Here is a 21,865-nt window from a genome sequence, read left to right as displayed (position 1 = left end):
TCCTAAAACTGGTGCGCCTACTCCCTTAGTACAAGGAGTAAAGGTTAAGTTCGCCACACGCTTTTCGTAGGTTGAGAGAGGGGCGGCGCTGCCTTGATTTTTTTCTCTGTAGCTCCAGGCAAATCCGGAGACTTTTGTGGAGTTTGTGAATTTGAATTTGATCCAAGGTAGATTTTACAGGCTTCATAAACTGTCATTTTACTCATTACTCCCTTTTTTCTTCTCTCTCAGACGCTTACACCAGACACACACACAACCACAACCAAAACAAACTAAAGGTATGAGTAAAGTTTCTTTTTAGTCAGGTAGCGTTTCACATCATCTTCACACCAACAAACTCCAACGAGGTGAGTGATGTTTTTATTGTGGAAAATTGGAAAATCAAGGATAGTGGTATTGTAATCAAAAGAAAAATGTCCATAAGGTACTTTAAAAAAATTTCAGGCACTTAAAATTATTTGTAAACTTATAAACTATTCATATTAGAAGTAAATTAGTTTTTTGAAATGTATATTTGTTCTTATATCATTATGCTCCTTATTTTGAATGTGCATGGTTTTCAGTTATCTCTGGAGGTTTAGGTTATCAATTCTAGGAATCTCTTAATTATGTTGTAAATAACAAATATTCTTTCTGAAACAGAACAAAACAACATGGCTTTTTGAACTACATTTAAAATATAAAAATATCAGTGAACATAAAGACCTACGTGTTAGTAATATTTTTAAAAACATTAAATATTGAAATGTAAAATGTAGTCTTAGTATTTGTGGTAAGAATTACAAGTGCCCAGGATTGGGTTAATACACATTAACCATTGTACAGACAACAATGAGAAGAAATAAAAATTTAACAACTTCTAATCAACCAATGATGATAAATCAAATGATTCATTTAAATTATATGCAAAGTTAAATGTTTTTTGGATCTTTAAGTCTAATGCCTGTCAAACTTTATCCTCAAGTTTAAATATTCTGTTTCACTTGAATAAAAGAAATAGTAGAGTGTCTTTGTGAAGACAGGTTTACTTTATACTACATTCACATTAAAATGTGCATTTCCAGGAATAAAATATTTGTAATCACTTATTATACTTTATTACTACATTAGTTTTACCTCCTTTGATCTTGGTTCATTAACTCTTTGTATGATAGTTAAATTTCAGCCATAATCAGAAACCTGTATCTTTAGTCAAATGCTTTTACCTTTTTGTTGCAGAGGTAAAATATTTACCACCTGTTGGCTTTTAATGCCTTCACTAATAAAGGAGTTAACAAATGAAAATATTTCCTTTAAGAATGAATGCAGTGAATTTTTTATTAAGACTGTAATTATGAAAATGCTAACAACTTTAAAAGAAATTAAAATGAAATATTAGAATTTCTTTGTGATAGTATTTTATTTTATAAGAACTCTAAGCAAAAGCTACCATAATCTTTGATTTAAACAACTTCCTTTCACATCATGAATTCATCTTTTAGAAAACATGAAAATAATTTGTGTAGTGTTTATTTATCTAATATAGATTTGGAGAGTATTTGTAAAAAAAAAAATTTTTTAATGAAGGTTAGTTGGTTTTACTATAGCCATTCTGGGTAGTTTATATGATTCTTATATAAATTTTAAACCTTTCCACCCCAAAATATGGAGATTTGACAATTATTACTTAAGAACAACAAAAGGAACATAAAGGTTAAGTAGTTTTTCTGAGGTGTCTCTCCTGGCATATGGAATCAGACTCTTATGTGAATTAAACCTCAGGTCTCATGACTAAATAACCCCTATTTATGTAAGGTAAAAAAGACTCCAGAATTCTTTAGAGGTTTGTTGTATTACCATCAAGTTGCTTGAATTGAGGAGATGAATGGAATTTCGACAAGGTGTAGAGGGATAAATAACTTCTTCAAAATTGCAAAGATGGGGGAATCCTAGAATAGGTTTTAAGACTGCTTGAAAAATTAATTACTATATTCATTTTAAACCTTTACCTTCAAATATTTGCTTACTTCAAATTGATATTGCTTAGATTCTGTTTTGAATCATGTTTTTGAATTGATGATGTAGTTCAGTGGTAGAGCATGTGCTTAGTATGCTCAGTCCTAGGTTCCATCCCCAGTCTCACCACAAGGGATAAAAAAAAAAAAATCATGTTTTTAAAAAAACAATTTGGACAGTCCAGATGAGGGAGTACATTCTTGGTTATATAAAAGATGTTAAGTATCTAAAACATTTGTATCATATTTTTTATGTAATATTACTCATGAGGATATTTTTCTCCCAAAATAAATATATTTGGGATTTATAACAGTATATAATGGGTTAGAGATATCTAATCTATTAGTTATTTTGAAATTTTTGAGACCATATGACAAATAGATGTCAAAAGTGATTTTCTATTTTCATTTCTGTCTCCTACAAAGAACCATTAAAACTTTTGATGGTATAATAATGCCAATGATTTGATGCAGTTAAGTATGTTGTGTTCACAGATTGGCCAATTTGTTCTTAATTGAGATGATTATTTAAGAAATCTAAAGTCATTACACATAGTAAATATTGTCAAGTTTCTGCAAGCCTTAAAATTATGAAGGAATCTTAATTTATTTGCTAACAGTTCTTTATTAATATAAACATTTATAAATAAGTTTTGATTAGCATATAGTTCACAGAAATATATTCAGAAGCATCAGGTTGAGTTTTTTCAACTCTTTTTTTCTTTTAAAAATGATTAGCATACTTTGACTCCACTTTTCCTGCTGTATAATCTCTGAAAGACATATATTATTTGACAATCTTCTACCTTTAAATCTCTATGTGAGTCTGCCATTGTGACTCTAGAGGCAAGTTGCCTTTTTTTGGAAGTGTGCCATGGAACGTTGGAGTTGCTGGTGGCTGGAAAACTTTTAGAATTACAAATTCAGCAGAAAGTAGTGTTGTGTTGATTTGAAAATACTGTTTCTAGATCCATGATTCCCAAGAGATGCTGGTTTATTTTTTGAGAACCACCAAAGCTATTTTCTAGATTCTTGGTGTTTAAAGTATGGTTTACGATTTGAGAGCAGTGCTTTTCAAACTTAAAGTGCATATGGATTCCCTAAATCTTGTTAAAATGCTGATTTGAATAAGTGTGGTCTGGGACTTGATACTTCACATTTTAACAAAGTTCCAGTATAGGTAGATGATGCTGTTAGGCAGGCCACACTTTTTTAAAAAAATATTTTTTAGTTGTAGATGGACACAATGTCTTTATTTATTTTTATATGGTGCTGATGATTGAACCTGGTGCCTCACACGTGCGCATCCCCCAGATCACACTTTTTAGTAGTGAGATTCTAGAGTTTTCATGTCCTCCAAAGTTTTTATTTTTATTTTTTAGTACTGGAGATTGAACCCAGGGGCACCTGACTACTGAGCCACAATCCCAGTTCTATCTTTTTGTATTTTATTTAGAGACAGAGTCTTACTGAGTTGCTTAGTGTCTCGTTTTTCCTGAGGCTGGCTTTGAACTCACAATCCTGCCTGCCTCAGCCTCCCCAGCTGCTGGGATTACAGGAGTGCACCACTGCTCCCAGCCTCCGCAAAGTTTTGAAAAAGCACTCTACCTTATTCTAGTACTTCATACTTAAACCAACCTCTTTAGACTAAAGCACTTGAGTTCTTTCTGCTTCAGTCTTAACACTGCTTACAGTATGTGATGAGTTTGCAGTTCCCTTCATATTGCTCTCATTTTGCATCAATAAATATTAGATTTTGGAATCTGCAAGAGAGGAGGCCGTATAGTAGAGGGTTAACATAATAGAGATTCTGAGTTTCTGGTCAGACTCTGCCCCTTTTACAGTCTTGTGACCTTGGGCAAGTTATTCAATTTTCTGTGGCCTCAGTCTTTATGTTGAGGGGAAGAATAAAGATAATCCATTTGGTATTTCCCCTGGCATTTAGCTGTTATTATCCAGAGGAAGGCAAGCAGGGTTTGTGGAATATTGTTTTGCACTAGATCATTAGGATTCTGGATGGAGAGTGAGAATGGAAGTTTAGGAGGACTGCCTTGAGCATTGGGAATTGAGCTAGATTATCCATTTTAGGGGTACTTATTTATTCTGCTCATTTTTTCTTTTGTGCATCTTTTTCTTGCTTCTCTGGCTTTTCTCAGTTACTTTAGTGAAACTAAAAACAGTCTCACAGTTTTCTTCTCTATTTTCTTGTCTCAAAAGCAAGCAACACAGCTTGCTTAAAGGTTTTTATTGCAAGTTACAAGGGACGAAAAAGAAAAAGTGCTCCAGTCCTTTTCATTTTACGCCTTACCTTCTTTTAGATTTATCTTGGAAGAGAGAGAATTTTAGGCATAGATTCAAATATCTGATACAATGTTCATAAGAATACTTTTATTTAGAATTTTTAAAGAAAAAGAAAAACATTTTCCTTACTGTTTATGTAGTAGAAATTTTAAAATGATGAAAAGATGTCTGTAGATGCTGTACATTTATAATAAGAGTTGAAATACATAATTTCTTAGTTTACTGCTGCTTTTGGACTGGGGCACTACTAAAATCTTCAAGTTGTCTAGATTTATTATGAAATAATGACTGAGAAAAGAAAATCGCCTCATAGTTTACTATGTAGAATATTTTTCTTAATGAAAATCTGCAGAAATTACAATTTCTGCATTTTTGTACAGATTTTAAAAATAAATGGCTCTAATTAGAATATGAATATGGTACTGTAACAGAGCTGAAAGAATAAGGACTTTTTTGCCTTGTGACTTACATACTTATTTTAAAATTTTTACTCGTGTATTACTATATATCTGAAAGCGTATGTGTGTGAAAGCATATATATTTGTATATCTTTATATAGAAGCAAAAGATAACTCTTAAATTTATGCTATTAAACATTAATTTTAGCATTAAAAAGGAAGGGAGGATTGCAGATAGCTTTCATTTATGTAAATTTATATTCACAGAATTAACATAGGCATCCATTTTATTAATTGAAATAAAGATGAAGTTTTTATATAATTTATAAGTAATTATCTAAGTAAGGTTTACTGCCTTGAATAACATGTTACTTAATTCATTTTAATAATTAAATACATTTGACTTTTACCATAAACCATAATAATATAGCTATTTATAAATTTAAACTTTAGCATTATATATTTTGAAATATCACAATGGCAGTCAGACTGTATGATTTCAAGCTTTTGTAGTTTGAAGCTTCATTAAAGATAGTTATAGTATGTCTCACAATGTAATTATTATTATTTATTTATTTATTTTTGTGGTACTGGGGTTTGAACCCAGGGGTATTCTACCACTGAGGAGATATAGCACCATCTCTCTCCTTTTTTTGAGAGAGAGAGAAAGGGGGAGAGAGAGAGAGAGAGAGAGAGAATTTTATATTTATTTATTTATTTATTTTAGTTTTCGGTGGACACAACATCTTTGTTTGTATGTGGTGCTGAGGATCGAACCCGGGCCGCACGCATGCCAGGCAAGCGCGCTACCGCTTGAGCCACATCCCCAACCCTAGCACCATCTCTTTATATTTTTTATTGTGAGACAGGATCTCATTAAGTTTCCGAGGCTGACTTTGAACTTGCAATCATACTGTCTCAGCCTCCTGAGTCACTGTCATATACCACCATGTCTGGCTTATAATTATTACTTTTAGTATTATACTCCAGTTAAATACTTGTATCAATAGAAGTATCACCTTGCTTGAATATGGGAGGCTAGTAGCTTTATTTCCTATTGCAGTTCTTTGAAGTGTAGTACAAGTAGACATGTTTAAGGATCATTCACAGTGTATAATACATCAAAAAACTCTGCTGTGACTCAAAGTAATGTATCTTGTTCTATAAAATTTTCAGGGCTGAAGAGCTGTCTGAGAATAAGATAAAATAAACTGTTGCTTATTTTTAGTCAGTGAGTTATATAATTTTATAGCTTTTGCTTCAAATTTATAATTAATGTCAAAACTATATATATACATTTACTTATAAATAACGTCCTGTATAGGTCTGAAAGCTATTGAATAATAGCTTGAGATTTAGGCTTAAATGTAAAATTGATCTAGATTTCAGTACACTTGGCAAAAGCATGTAATAACTGAGAATCCAGAAGCTTAAGTGATTCCTGAGCATGTGTTTGATTTTTAGTTGTTAAGTATAAAGTGTAAAGGAAATAGAACCAAAGAAAGACTCTAGAAAAATCTTCACCTTTTCATTAATTAAATTAAATAATCAGTTCATGATGTTCGTTGAGTGTTTGTTATGTTTGCTTATTCAATCCTGGGGGATGGAGATGGGTATCCCTTAGTGGTAGCAGCCCAGGTATACTTCTATGAAGTTTAAAGTCAGAGTTTCAGTACTGCCCCTTCCTTTTACCAACTTGGTGGTTTTGACTGTTCCCCCCCCCCCCCTATTATTTTATAGATTTCCAAATATTTATCAGCAGCCATTTTTGTTGTTGTTACTGGGGATTGAACCTAGGGGCACTTAACCACTAAGCCACATCCCCAGCCCTTTTTATATTTTATTTTGAGATAGGGTCTCACCAAGTTGCTTAGCACCTCAATAAATTTCTGAGGCTGGCTTTGAACTTGCAATCCTCCTGTCTCTATCAGCAGCCATTTTGTATTGTAAATGTGATGCTATCCCATGTTGAGAGAGACCTGCTTCCCTGTTCTTAATGGGTAGCATGGTATAGAGAAAGGGGTAAACATGTGGGTTTTAGGGTTAGGTTTAATTTTGAATACTAGGGACTTGACCATATTCCTCATATTTTTCAATGATATAATAATTATACTTATTAGATTGTTGTAGAGGTAAAATGAGGTTAGGGGCTTCCTTATTGCTTTATTTCTAGAACATAATAGTTACTTACTTGATGAGTGAGTAAATTGCAGACATAGTAGGAGTTCATGGAGCTTCTTTCCCTTCTGTAACTAATTGAACTTGAAACCCAATTAGTGTTTAAGATTGTTATGTTTTAATTAATCTGATTGGTTAGGTAGATGTTTAGGATTTTAAAAAAGACAAGGGCTTTTTTTTGCATTATTAAAGATTTTTCTTTCAGTTGAAAGGTTACTTAACATCTTGTTATGTGTGAAACTAATTTTGTTATTAAGATTCTCATAGCTTAATGTGCTTATCACTGTTATTACATCTTTAAAAAAAAATTTTTTTTTAGTTGTAAATGGACACAATACCTTTATTTTATTTGTTTTTATTTTCATGTGGTGCCAGGGATGGAACCCAGTGCCTCATGCATGATAGCAAGTGCTCTACCATTGAGCCACAACCCTGGCCCCCCCACATCATTTTTTATTTGTGGTAACAGTAAGATGAATCAACCATGTACACAACCAGAATAGCATAAGGCCATAATTCCATAATTTAAAAACCTAACATGTTCTTAGATTTATACAAATGTGGTTTTTATTACATATGTGTAGTGAATTATTATTATTATTATTATATTTAGATTATTCACTATCAGTAAAGGGTCAGTGAAGTTGCTTCACACACCTCTTTGGAGGCACAAAATTTTCCTTTTTAGATGAAAGTAGTGTTATGTATATTTTTAGGGTATTATCACATTGTATTAACCTGTATATCATCTTGAGTATTTGAGTAGACTATAAATTTCTTATGGGCAGGGATTATTTTGTTCATTATTTATCTGCTGCCTAAATTTGCGTCTGGCCAGTAATAATAATAGCTGTTGTGCTTACTGTGAGACAGCATGGTTGGTTCTAATCAGCCTCTTTAAGAGATCTTAATTTCAATTTTTGCTCCAGCTATATAGAACTCAAACTTTGCATAAGATACTACTGAGCTGTATGGTTAGGGAACCAATGTTATGTTGAAATTTTAATAGGTAAGGTATACTTTTTTGTTAGGTTAGTGAAAGTAAATCTTTGTGTGAAAAGTTAGGAATATTACTTATTCTTTCCAATGACTTTGGTCTAGTAATAGTGAGTTGGAAATTATTCAAATATTGATTAGTCATACTGTGTACAAAGCATTCTATATAAGCTTTTTATAAAATTTGTTTTGCTTAGGGTAAGGCTTTGTTAATCCTGTAGTTTTTTAATAAAAGCAGTATCAGAATTTGCATATTCTGTTTCCTAGAATTTTATGACACTTATACTAGCAGTCTGATTTCTAGATAATGGCAACCATGTTTAAGTGGAAAATCCAAAATTTTTCTGGTTTGATTTTGTTTTTTTTGTGATTAATATTACTTTTCTACTTTAAAAAAATTTTAACTACTGATTTGAAGTGACATATTTCCTGGTATATTAGGCATTATATTCTATCTTTTTTTCTTCTTTGAAACAGATTTATTTGAAAATGTCTATGGGTCTTCAATGAAGAGAAGAGAATCTGAAGATCTGAAGGATAATATTGAATTCAGAGGTCATAAGCCACTTAACAGTATCACTGTTTCAAAAAAACGAAATTGGTTATATCAAAGTCCTCTGAGATCTCTTAATTTGGAAGAAGAAAATAGGAAATGCCAAGATAGGAGTCATTTATCTATCTCACCTGTATCTCTTCCTAAACATCAGCTATCACATCCTTTCCTCAAATCATCTGAAGAATACTGTACATATATGGTGTGTAATGCTACAAACTCATCATTATCAAGAAACTGCTCTTCAGATTTTAATGAGGAAAATGATGCAGATGATGAAGGAGAAATATGGTACAATCCCATTCCTGAGGATGATGACCTTGGGGTATCAAGTGCCTTGAGTTTCCATGAGCCAAACCCTGCTCTTCTGAAGTTTCCTGCTGTCAGTTTGAGCATATTGTCTAGGAGTGACCCTACAAAAGCAGAGCAGCCTACTGAAGATCCGTTGTGCTCTTCTGAACACAAAGGTGATACTCAGACCACTCACTCAAATGAAGTGAATCCTATAGATTCCATCCATTCCACAGAATGTATGCAGCAGTACACGCAAAGGCTAGGACACAAGATACAAGAAGGTTTAATGGTGGAGGATAGTCCGATATTGAAATCTCCTTTTGCAGGTAAAGATGATCATAGATCTGCCTTTTCTTTCTTCTTTTTCAATTCTTTCACAGTTGCTAAATATAGAAGATGCATATTATATTCATGTACTTTCTGTATAAAGTTAATATATTTTAAAAAATAAAAACAGGTTTATAAATATTTTATATACATGGTGTTTTAATTATTTTTATCACAGACTTGGTTTTGTAATGTGGTATGTGATATGATTTAGTATATTTATCCTTTGAGACTTATGATTGCTTTTCTCTTCATTGAAAAGAGTGAAGTCATGGGGAATAGAAGAAAAAGATATATTCTTTATGTAAGTCTAATTTTTTGCTTCATTCATTCATTTACCCATACATGGCCTGGCCAAAGCTGAAAAATTGTCTTTTCAGTATACCAGTAGTCATTAGTTTGTGTTCTTATGCCTAAGATTTCTCATGAGCAAAAGAAAGGAAGGAAAAAAAAAAAAGAGATTAAAAAGGTGCTACAATAGTTATACAACCCCAAAAGGAAATAATTGAAGTTTAATATATATTAGGTTGAACCATAAGAAATTGCTGATATTCAACAGTTTTTGATCTATTAAAAAAAAGCATTTTATATAGTTGAACTTAATGGTTTTGCTCTTCCTTGTTTGCCTTCAGTTTTATGATATGCTTCTGTTAATTCTAGACATACTCCCCAGGAAACAGTGTGAGTCACCTTTGGTTGCAAATATCAAGTGCTGGATAGAAATTATTTATGTTTTATATCAAGTCATTTTCATTTATAGAATTTCAAATGATGCATAGTATTTGAAGATGTGTGGTGTAGTAGATGCTGTCGGTGCATATGTATTGGGTTTTATTATTTACTACTTGAATGAAGGAAGCCTTTTTCTACCTTGCACAGTATTTGCATCTCTGCCTAAGGACTTTCTTTGAAGTCAAGGAAGCTCTCTGCAGGGCAGCCTTGGAGTATTCCTCAACCAGTTACTGACAAGTTGGTATAGGACTACCCCAGCTCTCTTTTCTCTTGGGTGGGTAATTATGAGCAGATTAATCTTCCTAGAGTTTTCTCTTGAGATTAAGCTCCAGTTGCTCATAGGGATAGCAGGCTTGATGTTCATCTTGAATATCCCCCTGAATTTTCTCACTTCTTTGATGGGATTTCTGAACTTTGCAAATTAAATATTTGAATTTGAATCCTTTTCTCAGCAACTTGGGGAGGCCCAGTAAATGTTATATTAAGAGAAAAAGTGAATTATGAAACTGTGTACTATATGTTGGCAATTTTGAAAGAAACATTGAAAGCCATACTGAAAATGTTAATGGGGGTTTTCATTGTGGTTAGTTTTTGTTTCTGGGTATTGTGATTGAAGGTAATCAAAAACATTCTTCTCTGTGCATTTCTAATTGTAGACTCAATTCTATAGTAAATATGTGTCTTTTGTAATATGATGGAAAGAGAAGTAAATACTAAATAAAATAGTAATTTGGAATACAGATTATGATCAGGGTAGAGTGTGAGGGAAGGCTATAGTATCACAGATAGGGATGGATGTGGAATGTTATTGAGAAGGCAAGAAGATAATAAGGACAAGAGCTAAGTTAGAAAGGTAGCATCTATAAAGTGACATACACTTTAATATAATTCCCCTGAAACTAATTTTTATTTCAGCATTCCCCTCCTATTACCTTCTTTCCAATTCTTATTCTCAGTTTAAGATCTTACTTTATATTTCATTGAGAAAAATGCAAATAAATAGAAAACTCCCACTTCTCTCACCATAACATTGACTGCCCTCACTGAAATTTGTAACTTTATGATATATTTTCTTTCTTATTACTATGAATGCTTTGTCTATGCTTTTAACTACATCCAGCCCACCTTCTACATGCCATCCTTTAAAAAAATCAATTAATTAATTAATTCTAATCAGGTATATATGACAGCAGAATGCATTTTGATTCATTGTACGCAATTGCAGCACAACTTTTCATTTCTCTGATTGTACACAATGTAGTGACATACCATATGGGCAGTTATACATGTGCCTAGGGTAATGATGTCCATCTCATTCTACCATATTTCCTGCCCCCATGCCTCCCCTCCTCTCCCTCCTCTTTGTCCAATCAAAATTCCTCCATTTTTCCCATCCCCTGCTCCCTTGTGGATCAGCATCCACTTATCAGAGAGAACATTTGGCCTTTGGCTTTTTGGGAAAAAAAAGTTTAAAGCAAAGTAAACTGATTGGCTTACTTCGCTTAGCATGGTATTCTCCAACTCCATTTATATACCTGCAAATGCCATAATTTTATTCTCTTTTAGTGCTGAATAGTATTCCATTGTGTATGTGTACTAAAGTTTCTTTATCCATTCATCTATTGAAGGGCATCTAAGTTGGTTCCTCAGTTTAGCTACTGTGAATTGAGCTGCTATAAACATTGATGTGGCTGTGTTATTATAGTATGTTGATTTTAAGTCCTTTGGATATAGACCAAGGAGTGGGATAGCTGGGTCAAATGGTGGTTCCATTCCAAGTTTTCTAAGAAATCTCCATACTGCTTTCTAGATTGGTTGCACCAATTTGCAGTCCCACCAGCAGTGTATGAGTGTGCCTTTCCCCCCACATCCTCACCAACACTTGCTGTTATTTGTATTCTTGATAACTGCCATTCTGACTGGCATGAGATGAAATCTTAGAGTAGTTTTGATTTGCATTTCTCTAATTATTAGAGATTTTGAACATTTTTTTCATATATTTGTTGACTGATTGTATACCTTTTTCTGAGAAGTGTCTGTTTAGCTCCTTAGCCCATTTATTGATTTGGTTATTTGTTTTTTTTGCTGTTAAGTTTTTTTGAGATCTTTATTATATCTTGGAGATTAGTGCTCTATCTGACATGCATGTGACGAAAATTTGCTCCCAAAATGTAGGCTCTCCCTTCACCTCATTGTTTCTTTTGAGAAGAAGCTTTTTAGTTTGAGTCCATCACGTTTATCAATTCTTGATTTTATTTCTTACACTAAAACTAATTTTTTAAAATGTTTGTGGCATATTATGATCTTAGACTAATAGACATAAATTTTTTAAAAGTATGGAATGACTATTATTTATGTCTCCTTTCTTACCATCATTCTTTTAAACATGTAATTCATATCTAATAAGCACAATCCTAAACTGATCAAAAGAATACAGTTTAGTATATGTCTTTTTCTTTCTTTTTTTTTTTTTTTTTTTTTTTTAGTTTGGTAGCAAGGTTACCTAATGTGATCTGCTTTCCTTAGCAATATTGGCAGAATGATGTTGAGAAGTTGGCAGCTAATTTGTAAATACTTTAAATATGAACAGCAATTTAAAAAATCATCCTAACATAACTGTGACTTGTTTTATGCTTATTAACTTCCAAGTAAATATTGCAATCAGATTGGTATAGATGGATTGATTGATTTTGTGTTTTTTTCTTTATATCTTCATCTTGCATTGTTATATGTAGATTAATATTATTGTTTCTCAAGTTTTACTGAGTTTAATTGAGTTGATGGGCCCTAATTCATTTGACTGTTTTTCTGGTATTTGGTGTTAATAGATTGTGCCCACAGCTATTGCAGTAACCTTTCATCATGATCATTTTTGCTTCTTTTGGATTTATTTACTAGTATCATTATTGGGTGTTTATGCTGGTAAATTGCTATTGTTAATTTCTGTATTGTATTTTCAAAAAGGTTTACAAATTTACAGGTCAAATAATAATTGGTTGATTGATGCCTTCATTTATTCAACAAATGTTAAGTTCATGCTTTGTGCCAGTTACTGTTCCTGGTGTTGAAGGAGTCTATCATTTTCTCTTGACTCAAGCCCGGTACATAAATTTCTGTTTAAGGATTTTTTTTTTTGTGTGTGTGTGCTTGCTGTATATAGCTATTCTGTGATTTGATTAGCGTAGTTCTAGTTTAATTTTAAAGGATTGTGGAATTTGGTAATATTTCAGCTGTTGGATTTTATTAAAACAAAAAGCCTTTGTTTTAATAAATACACTCTTGTCTATAATAGAAGTTGCTAACATGTTCAGTATTTCATTTTAACAATTAAAGACTTCAGTTGGAATTATTTATTTACAATATGTAAAAGGAGTCAGTATGTTAAATTCCTTAGCAATTTAATAAAATCTACAACAGTTTAATATACTGGTTGGTTTTCCTAGGCTGTGACAAAATAGATTAATGTTTGTAAAGCAGGACCCTGATTTCTGTAGAATGTTTTAAACAAGTAAGCCAGTAGAATTGTGCTGTGATTTGCAACATAGAGGATGCTTTGTCCAGTTTATCACACACTTTATTTCTTAATAGCTGTTTATCAGAAAGGCCCAGGAGGCATACTTAAAATAGTACTCTGTCTATAAAGAAACTAATTCTCTGTGTGGACGCACAGAGTGAGTGGAGGGAGAATGTTATATTAATACTTTAAAGAAAGGTCATTTAATTTGTTGATCTTTTTTTATAGAATAACTTCTGATTTTGAAGTTATTAGATCTTCCTCTATAAGAATGGCTATATGAAAAAAATTATATAATTGGGATTAGATCGCTTCTTTACAGGAAAAGTTAGAATTTATATATCAGGTTTTAGAAGATTTGAAAAAACTTTATTTTCTTTCTTTATTTATATGTGGTGTTGAAAATTGAACCCAGTACCTCACTCATGCCAAGGAAAGCACTCTACCACTGAGCCACAACCTCAGCTCTAGAAGATATTTTTAATCTGTATTATTAGTTTGAAAATTTACTATGAACAAGTACAAATTTAAAAATTAAATGTATTTTTTGACCATTTTTTAAGCTGAGGAAGTTATGGAAAATTTTAATAATAGTCGAGAAAAAGTCTTTAAAATCTATTTAATATGTATGGCTGGACAAAAAAGTGTGTAGAAGGATGGAGGAGCTGAAAGTATAATATTTAAAAGCATAGACTCTGAAAACCAATGTTTTGGCTTGGATCCTGGTTCTACCACCTGCCAACTTTGTGATCTTAAATTACTCAGCTCTGTGCCTGAGAGTACTTATCTGGAGAATGTGGTGCTAATGGTTTTAACTCACAGGGTTACTATGAAAATTAAATAAGTGACTACACATATTAAGTAGCTCAATAAATGTCAGTTGGCATTGCTTAATCATAATGAAATATTAATAATTTATTAATATTAAACTACTTTTAGTATTATTTCCACCAAAATATTTGTAGTGGCTAATCTGTAAATATGTAGTTTAGGCTGATATTTACTTTATTTGTACTTGTAAAATACTTCTTAGTATTTTTAAAAACTTTTTACCATAAACCTGAATAATTTTGACATTCAAAGAAGAATAAAGCCATTTTTGTATGGAGAAAAATTCAAAAGCATTTCTTGGTTTTACTGCCTATGAAAACTAAAAATTGCAAGAAAACTTATATCTCTGTTGCAGTTAAAGACCATAACTAACATTTGAAGTTGTGGAATTATTGTATACAAATAACACAATAAGGAAGATTTCTTAACAGTTTTTAAAATTATTCAGTTACATTTATGATATTCAATATTCTGTTATTCTTGATTGACTAGATAGCTCTACATAAACTTTGGTGACACATTCTAATAGAATTTTAGAACAAGGAGCATCTCAGCTATCAAAATTACAGATTTATTTTGTTTTTAGCTTTTTAAAAAACTAGCTCTGCTAAGTGGTAACATTTAGCTTTATAAGATTATAAATATAGAAGAAACATTCTTATTAGTATAGCATTTCTAACATTTTAAAATAAGAAGCTTTCCTAGTTTCTAATATATAATATGCTCACTGGAGTATATTGTAGTGGGAAATGTTAAAAAGGAATCTGCATTACCCTTCCTCCAAGTCTTCAGAATAGCAGATGGAGAGGGAGATGCTTCTTTGTACTGTATACCATCTGGAGATCTTGATATTCTGCTTTGAACATGAAGATGAAGACTGACCTGAACTTCAAACTAATCTCCCCATTGAGATGAAACAAGGGAAGTATTCCTATCCATGTGAGACCTTGTTTAGTTGATGGTTTATAAAATAGGAGTAAGAAAAATCAAAACATATCTTTTTATAATATTTTTCTTTCTTTCTTTTTTAAAGGTCCTGGAATCTTAGCTGCTACAAGTAGGACTGAATTGGGAGTTATGGAACCATCCTCTCCAAGCCCTAGCCCTGTGAAAAAAGGCAGTTCAATTAATTGGTCTTTACCAGATAAAATAAAATCTCCACGAACTGTGAGGAAACTTTCCATGAAAATGAAAAGATTGCCAGAATTTAGCCGAAAGCTAGGTGTTAAGGGAACCCTGAATTATGTAAACAGTCCAGATAATTCTCCTTCCTTGTCTAAATATAACTGTCGAGAAATTAATCATACTGTTATTTTACCTTCTGGAAACACTACCACAGCTGCCAAGAGGAATGTCATAAGCCGGTACCATCTTGATACCACTGTATCTTCTCAGCACAGCTACCAGAAGAAAACCTCCATGAGTTTGAAGTATTCCTGCAAAGGTGGTTACCTCAGTGATGGAGACTCACCTGAACTTATAACAAAATCTAGCAAACATGGATCTGAAAGCAAATTTGGAAAAGGAAAAGAAATAATTCCAAACAGTTGTAGTAAAAATGAAATAGACATAGATGCTTTTAGACATTATAACTTTTCTGATCAACCCAAGTGTTCACAGTACATATCTGGGCTCATGAGTGTGCATTTCTATGGTGCTGAGGATTTAAAACCACCACGGATAGATTCAAAAGATGTCTTTTGTGCAATTCAGGTAGATTCAGTAAACAAAGCAAGAACAGCTTTGCTCACATGTCGAACCACATTTTTAGACATGGATCACACTTTCAATATAGAAATTGAAAATGCACAACATTTAAAACTAGTAGTATTTAGTTGGGAACCCACTCCAAGAAAGAATAGAGTATGCTGTCATGGAACTGTTGTTCTTCCCACCTTATTCAGAGTAACAAAGACACATCAATTGGCTGTCAAACTTGAACCTAGAGGTCTTATCTATGTGAAAATGACTCTTATGGAACAGTGGGAAAATTCTCTTCATGGACTAGATAAAAATCGAGAATCGGTAATATTTGGTGTTGACATTCAAAAAGTTGTAGAAAAAGAAAATGTAGGATTGATGGTGCCACTCCTGATACAGAAATGTATTATGGAAATTGAAAAGAGAGGCTGTCAGGTATATTTCACTGCATTTTTCTACTATCTCCTTTATTGATTGATGAATTGATTGTCTAATTTTGAGTCTTGGGGGAAGGAATTTAGGTAAGGTAAAAAAATAGTTTAGACATTTTCCTATTTCTGTTGTTTATTTTATTACATCACTGTTTAGAGTATAATTCATTACCTTAACCTATGTTATCAGTGATTTCAGAGCTTACTAGATCAGAGCTTATGTTGTGTTACGGAACTACATGGGTTTTATAACTAGGCATCAAGATTGCTTTGTAAGTGCAATGCTAGGAAAAGCTAAAGCTGATAACATGGTTTGACAGTTTATGACAGAAAGTTCTAATACTGAATCCTATAAACTTGTTCACTCCTCACATTAACTTTATCCACTTTTTCCCTACTCTTAATAGTCCCGTTCTTAGAAAGTCATATAGAATGTAGGATGAGGAGAGTTCTTACTTATAAGAACACCTCTCATTTCCTTTTAAATAATAAAGGAAAGGCAACCTATTAAAAGAAAGAAACAAAACCCTGGCATTATTTGCAACAAGGTATGTAACAATCTTAGCCAGTTAATATACCTTGTCTTTCTTTATGTTCATTTATAGGTATGGAGTATGACAATGAAAAACAGTATATGACTGAGGATATTATTGAGATATAAAAAGTATTTATATTAATTTTTGACACATAAATTCTTGTGATATAATAAGAATCATAATGTTCTGAGATAATTCTGCTTTAGTCACCCAAATTTACATTGACTCAAAAGACAATAAGCGTAAATATCATGAAATCTGAAATATTATGTCTTCATTTAAAACATCTCACCTTGAACTTAATGTGGAAACTATACATTTGTGGAGTATTGTCTTAAGATCCAGAGGACCTGGATTCCGGTTTCTCTACTGTTATTACTTAACTGTGTGATGTTGGGCAAATCACTTAATCCTTATGGTTCTTATTTGCTTATATTTATAAAAATGGATCCAGTCATTTCTAATGATAAGAGGGAGGTCATCTAAATTTTATACATAATTCTGTCTCTAGTATGTGTTGTTGATGTGAGAGTGAGGACTTGACTTTACAGTCCAGTTTTTTTTCTCAATTACTTTTCTTTCTTAAGCTTCTCTTTTTTTCCTCCATTCCCCCCCACCCTGTTAGTATGCAGAAAGTTCAGAGATGGGGCAGACTTTAAAGCTAGATTAAGCAGAAAATTTTACAATTGAATATTATAATAAGTAACTCAAGTGGATTGTATTTTACAGTTTATTTTTTGAGATATAAAGAGCAGGTATGTAAAGACTGTTAATTACTTTTTTGAGCACTAAGAAAACATTTCTAGCAATGCTTTTTATTTCTTTACTGAAAGATTCTAAAAAGGTTTATTTTAAAGATTTTCTGCAAACTAAAATGTTTTACAGTTGGGCATTTGAAACTATACTTAAAAATTTTTTTTTTAATTGTAGATGAACACAATATCTTTATTTATTTATTATTATGTGGTGCTGAGGATCGAATCCAGGGCCTCACATGTGCGAGGCAAGTGCTCTACCATTGAGCTACAGTCCCAGCCTCTTGAAACCGTATTTTTTAAAAACATTTTTTGATTTCTCTTCCTTGCTGCTTTTCCACCTATGTGTGCATGCTCGCTTGCGTGCATGCGCACATACAAGTAGGCTTGTTCTACATTTTACAGGCTACCATGTTTCTTAAAGTTTATTTACCTTTTTGTCAGTTATTATTCTTGTTTTTTCACTGTGAAAATAAAGTTTTTATATTCATATAAAAATAGTTTGCGGCGTGGGCTTTTACATCATCTAAATACTTTGAATGCAGCTATATTCTGTCTTCTGATTCCAGTGGGAAAAATTACTGATACTTATGGCTCATCCAGTATAGATTCTGGCTCTGATAGAGAAATCGAGCATGTATACTTCATGAATTTGATTCAAGAAGTCAGCATTCTAAATTTAGGAATATATCCTAAAATGCCCTATCCTTGAAATACCTATATTCGATCTTAATTTTTTTATTCATCTATTTAAAGGCTATGTTGTAGTTCAGTTTTGGGAGGTAAAATGTTATGTTAATTTGTTGTCTACTGTTTAAGTAGTACTTCCTTAAATTTGCTCTAGGTTCATTTCCTTCTCAAGTTCAAGGAGGCACATCCTTATTATAGGATTTTATGACACTTAAATGTGCCTATACCACAAGGGCTATAATCAAGTTAGTTTCTTCTATTGTGGAAGGATTTTCTTTGAGCCTATTTAATAGCCTATCTACATTTTTACCTTGTCTTTCTTGAGATGATGCAACTAGCCTAAGAAATGCTATTCTCAACATAAATGCATCAGGAATATGGTTAAGAGGAGAAACTTCAATATTTTTCCTAGTCCATGTTTCTTAGTTTCCCATATGTTGATCCTTTTGAATGTAACAACACTTTGCATTACTGTCTTGTACAAATAGTTTTAGTTTTTTTTACTGTCTTTCAGTTAATACTTAGAGCTTATCATTTCAAACATTTTGGACAACATTTCCCTGCATCCATTATTGATACTTTCCCACATTAAAACCCATCTTCTCTGTTATAGTCTGTCAGGGTTTTTTTTTTTTTTTCTTTTGTCTTGCTTTTATTAGTGGTATCAGTTTTTCCATGACTTAAGAGGTTAAGTCACAAGTAAACCCAGAAATTTAATTTGAGTATACCTTCTTGTAGATCATTTATAACATTTTATAGTGATTCCTAGTTCGAATTCTTGAGGCTTTGCTTTATTTCTGTCTTAAAATAATTTCTTTCTCTATAACTCTTCCTTCAATCCAAGATGACTGAGATTTCTAAATAGTCTTTGACGTGGAAGTATAGGTGACAACCACTTATTTTCCTTAATATTCTTGAAGTTTATTCTTTCAAAGAACTCTTATAGCAGTTAGGCTGGTTTTTTCCTTATAGCAACCATTCTGGTTTCTTCTCAGTGAATTTATAGTGAACTTCTTAAGACTTAGTATTTCAGAATCTGTATGAACTGTTTTTTAAAAACAAATCTTTCATTGTAGGTTATTGGATTGAATAGTACTTATGCAACTTACATAAATTTTAAACTAGAGGTTTTATTTTATCTTTACTGTATTGATTAAATTTCTTCTGTTACGTTATAATCAATTTCATAAGTAAAATTCCCCCTAATTTGGCTTTTATTTCTTCCTGAAAATCTTTTTGTTTTTTTTCCTTAGAAAACTTTATACAAATAGCATACTGGCTTCTCGTTTGAACTATATAATTATTTTATGAATAAGGAAACTGAGTCTTAAAGAGATTAAATAATCTGCCCAAGTTTACCAGTAAAGAGTGACAGGAGAGCTTTACAACTCTAAAACCATTATTTAATTGTGGTATTGCATTATATCAGTCTAGGGCAAAAGATGTGAAATGGTACATGCTTGGTATGGAGATACTGGTTGGACAGTATGAAGAGAAGAGATTGCACCTCTTTCTTAAGATTACTGAGAATGCAGAAATCATACTATATTGTTTGAAATGAAAAAATAGGATTTTTTAAAAACTAAACAACATTGTCCATGTTGAGACTTCAATAGCTATCTTGGAGGTATTATAATTACATGCGATCAGAACAAATGTGATTGCTAAGTTTATGTGATTTATATTGTACTATTATATTGTTTCTTTATTAAATACAACATAATGTGGCCATAATTTTATTTCTAGGTAGTAGGCCTGTATCGATTATGTGGTTCAGCAGCAGTCAAGAAAGAACTTCGAGAGGCTTTTGAGAGGGATAGCAAAGCTGTTGTTCTATGTGAAAACCAGTACCCAGATATAAATGTAATAACAGGTAATTAATAGATTTTATTGTATGTACCAATTCTGGAAAGACTGTAGAAACGAGAATTGAAACACTATTGTAGCCTAAATTTAATGAGCTTTTTTGGGGTTTGTTTGTTTTTTAAGTCTTAGTTTCCTTCCTTCATAAACACTACTTACTTACTGTGTTATTTTTTTGTGGGGAGATATTAAGATATGGTTCCTGCCCTTAAATAGCCAGCAGATGATGAGGGGGGAGTAAGAACTACATTAAATTAGCTGTAGTAGCTAGTAGATATTTACCTTCATAGAGAGATAAATAAAATTCCACAGGAGTTCAGTTTGACTGAAGCGTAGTTGATGTAAAAGGACATTGATTTTCTGGTTTGAAAATTTTAATATATTTGCTAGGCAAAGGGGTCTTTCGAGTAGGGAAGTAGAGTCATTAAGGATTTGTTTTTAGGAATATTAATCTGGCAAGTCTGTATGTAATTGAAAATGAAGAGACCAGAAGAAGGAAAATCAGGAATTTTTATCAGTAGTTCCAGCAATGAAGTAATGAGGGATTGCAGCAGTAGAAATAGAAAAGCATAGAATTGAAAGGATGTGTTACAAGAGAGGGCCCCAGAAAAAAAGGATTTTGAAACCTGGTTGATTTGGTAACTTAACCATTATAGCAGAAAAAAGAGCTGTAAGAAGATCTGTGTTTGGTGGGGAAATATTGAGAATGATTATGAGTTTGGTTTTGGATATATTATATTTGAAGTAGTAGTGAGATCTAAAATGGATATATTAAGTGAAGTTGAAAGTGTTCATTTGCCACTAAAGAAAGGATGTAGTAGAATTTGAGTTGTCCAGTCAAGTGGTCAGTATAACCACCAAGTAGCATTGAGAAGAATATACTTCCAGTACCTGTGAAAAGGGAAAACAAGCCAAGATACCCTTTCCTTCCTTCCTTCCTTCCTTCCTTCCTTCCTTCCTTCCTTCCTTCTTCCTTCCTTTCTTTCTTTCTAAAAATGTTTTGTTTAGTTTATAAATGAACACAATACCTTTATTTTATTTATTTATTTTTATATGGTGCTGAGGATTGAACCCAGTGCCTCACATATGCAAGGCAAGTGCTCTACCGCTGAGCCCCAGTCCCAGCCCCCCTTTTCTTTCTTATAAATTTCTTAGGAATTTTAAGAAATCAGAAATAATGATTACTTATTTTTTGTAAAGGAAGAGGCTTATCACTACAAAAATGAGATAATTTAAAAAATACATATGAAATGTTCTTACCTTGTTAATATGTAATTAACAAAACAAGTAAAATATCCACTTTATGAATTCATTAGAGAAAATTTTTATAAATACCAATTTTTAGGAGAGTGGATTCTATAAATAAAAGTGGATTTTTGGAGAGTGCTCAGTTGTAGAGCCCTTACTTAACATATATAAGGTTGTGGGTTTGATCCCTATCACTGAAAAAAAGAAAGTGGATTTTTGTTTTGGTGAAGACTTGTTGTAAAAATGGAAATTATGTTAAGCATGTATGATTCAAAAGTTGAAATAGAGTGCTTTTAGTTAATGGGTAAGAAGGGATTTTAGTTTTGCAGCATATGCAGAAAATATGAATGATAATAGGTCAGTGAATATTGGGATTAAAATAGTCTTTCCTAAAATTGAGAGTTTCTAATTTCATGAATTGGATGTTTCTTGGTGGTAAGACCATTTTCAAAAGAATTTAGAACTATTTTCTTTCTTCATAGAGTCAATAAATGATTTAAGATTTGTTTGAGGAATATTAGAA

The 21,865-nt window shown here is 32.1% G+C and overlaps 1 protein-coding gene across 4 annotated transcripts in view; it reads left to right on the top strand.

The window, feature by feature from the left end:
• Nucleotides 1-21,865, top strand: part of Syde2 (synapse defective Rho GTPase homolog 2) — a 41,517-nt gene that overhangs the window by 1,710 nt on the left and 17,942 nt on the right. For all 4 annotated transcript variants that reach the window (XR_011708871.1, XM_027935086.2, XM_071617994.1 and 1 more), the window contains exons 2-4: nt 8,345-9,040; nt 15,152-16,254; nt 19,978-20,104. Coding sequence is in view for 3 of the 4 variants with exons in the window: in XM_027935086.2 (XP_027790887.2) it covers nt 8,345-9,040; nt 15,152-16,254; nt 19,978-20,104 (1,926 nt within the window). In the remaining variant the exon portion in view is untranslated. The remainder of the gene's footprint in view (nt 1-8,344; nt 9,041-15,151; nt 16,255-19,977; nt 20,105-21,865) is intronic.

The sequence above is a fragment of the Marmota flaviventris genome, chromosome 10 (genome assembly GCF_047511675.1).
Source record: "Marmota flaviventris isolate mMarFla1 chromosome 10, mMarFla1.hap1, whole genome shotgun sequence".
Lineage (NCBI taxonomy): Eukaryota > Metazoa > Chordata > Mammalia > Rodentia > Sciuridae > Marmota > Marmota flaviventris.
The sequence above is the reverse complement of the archived record's forward strand: the minus strand, read 5'-3'. Positions and strand labels throughout refer to the sequence as shown.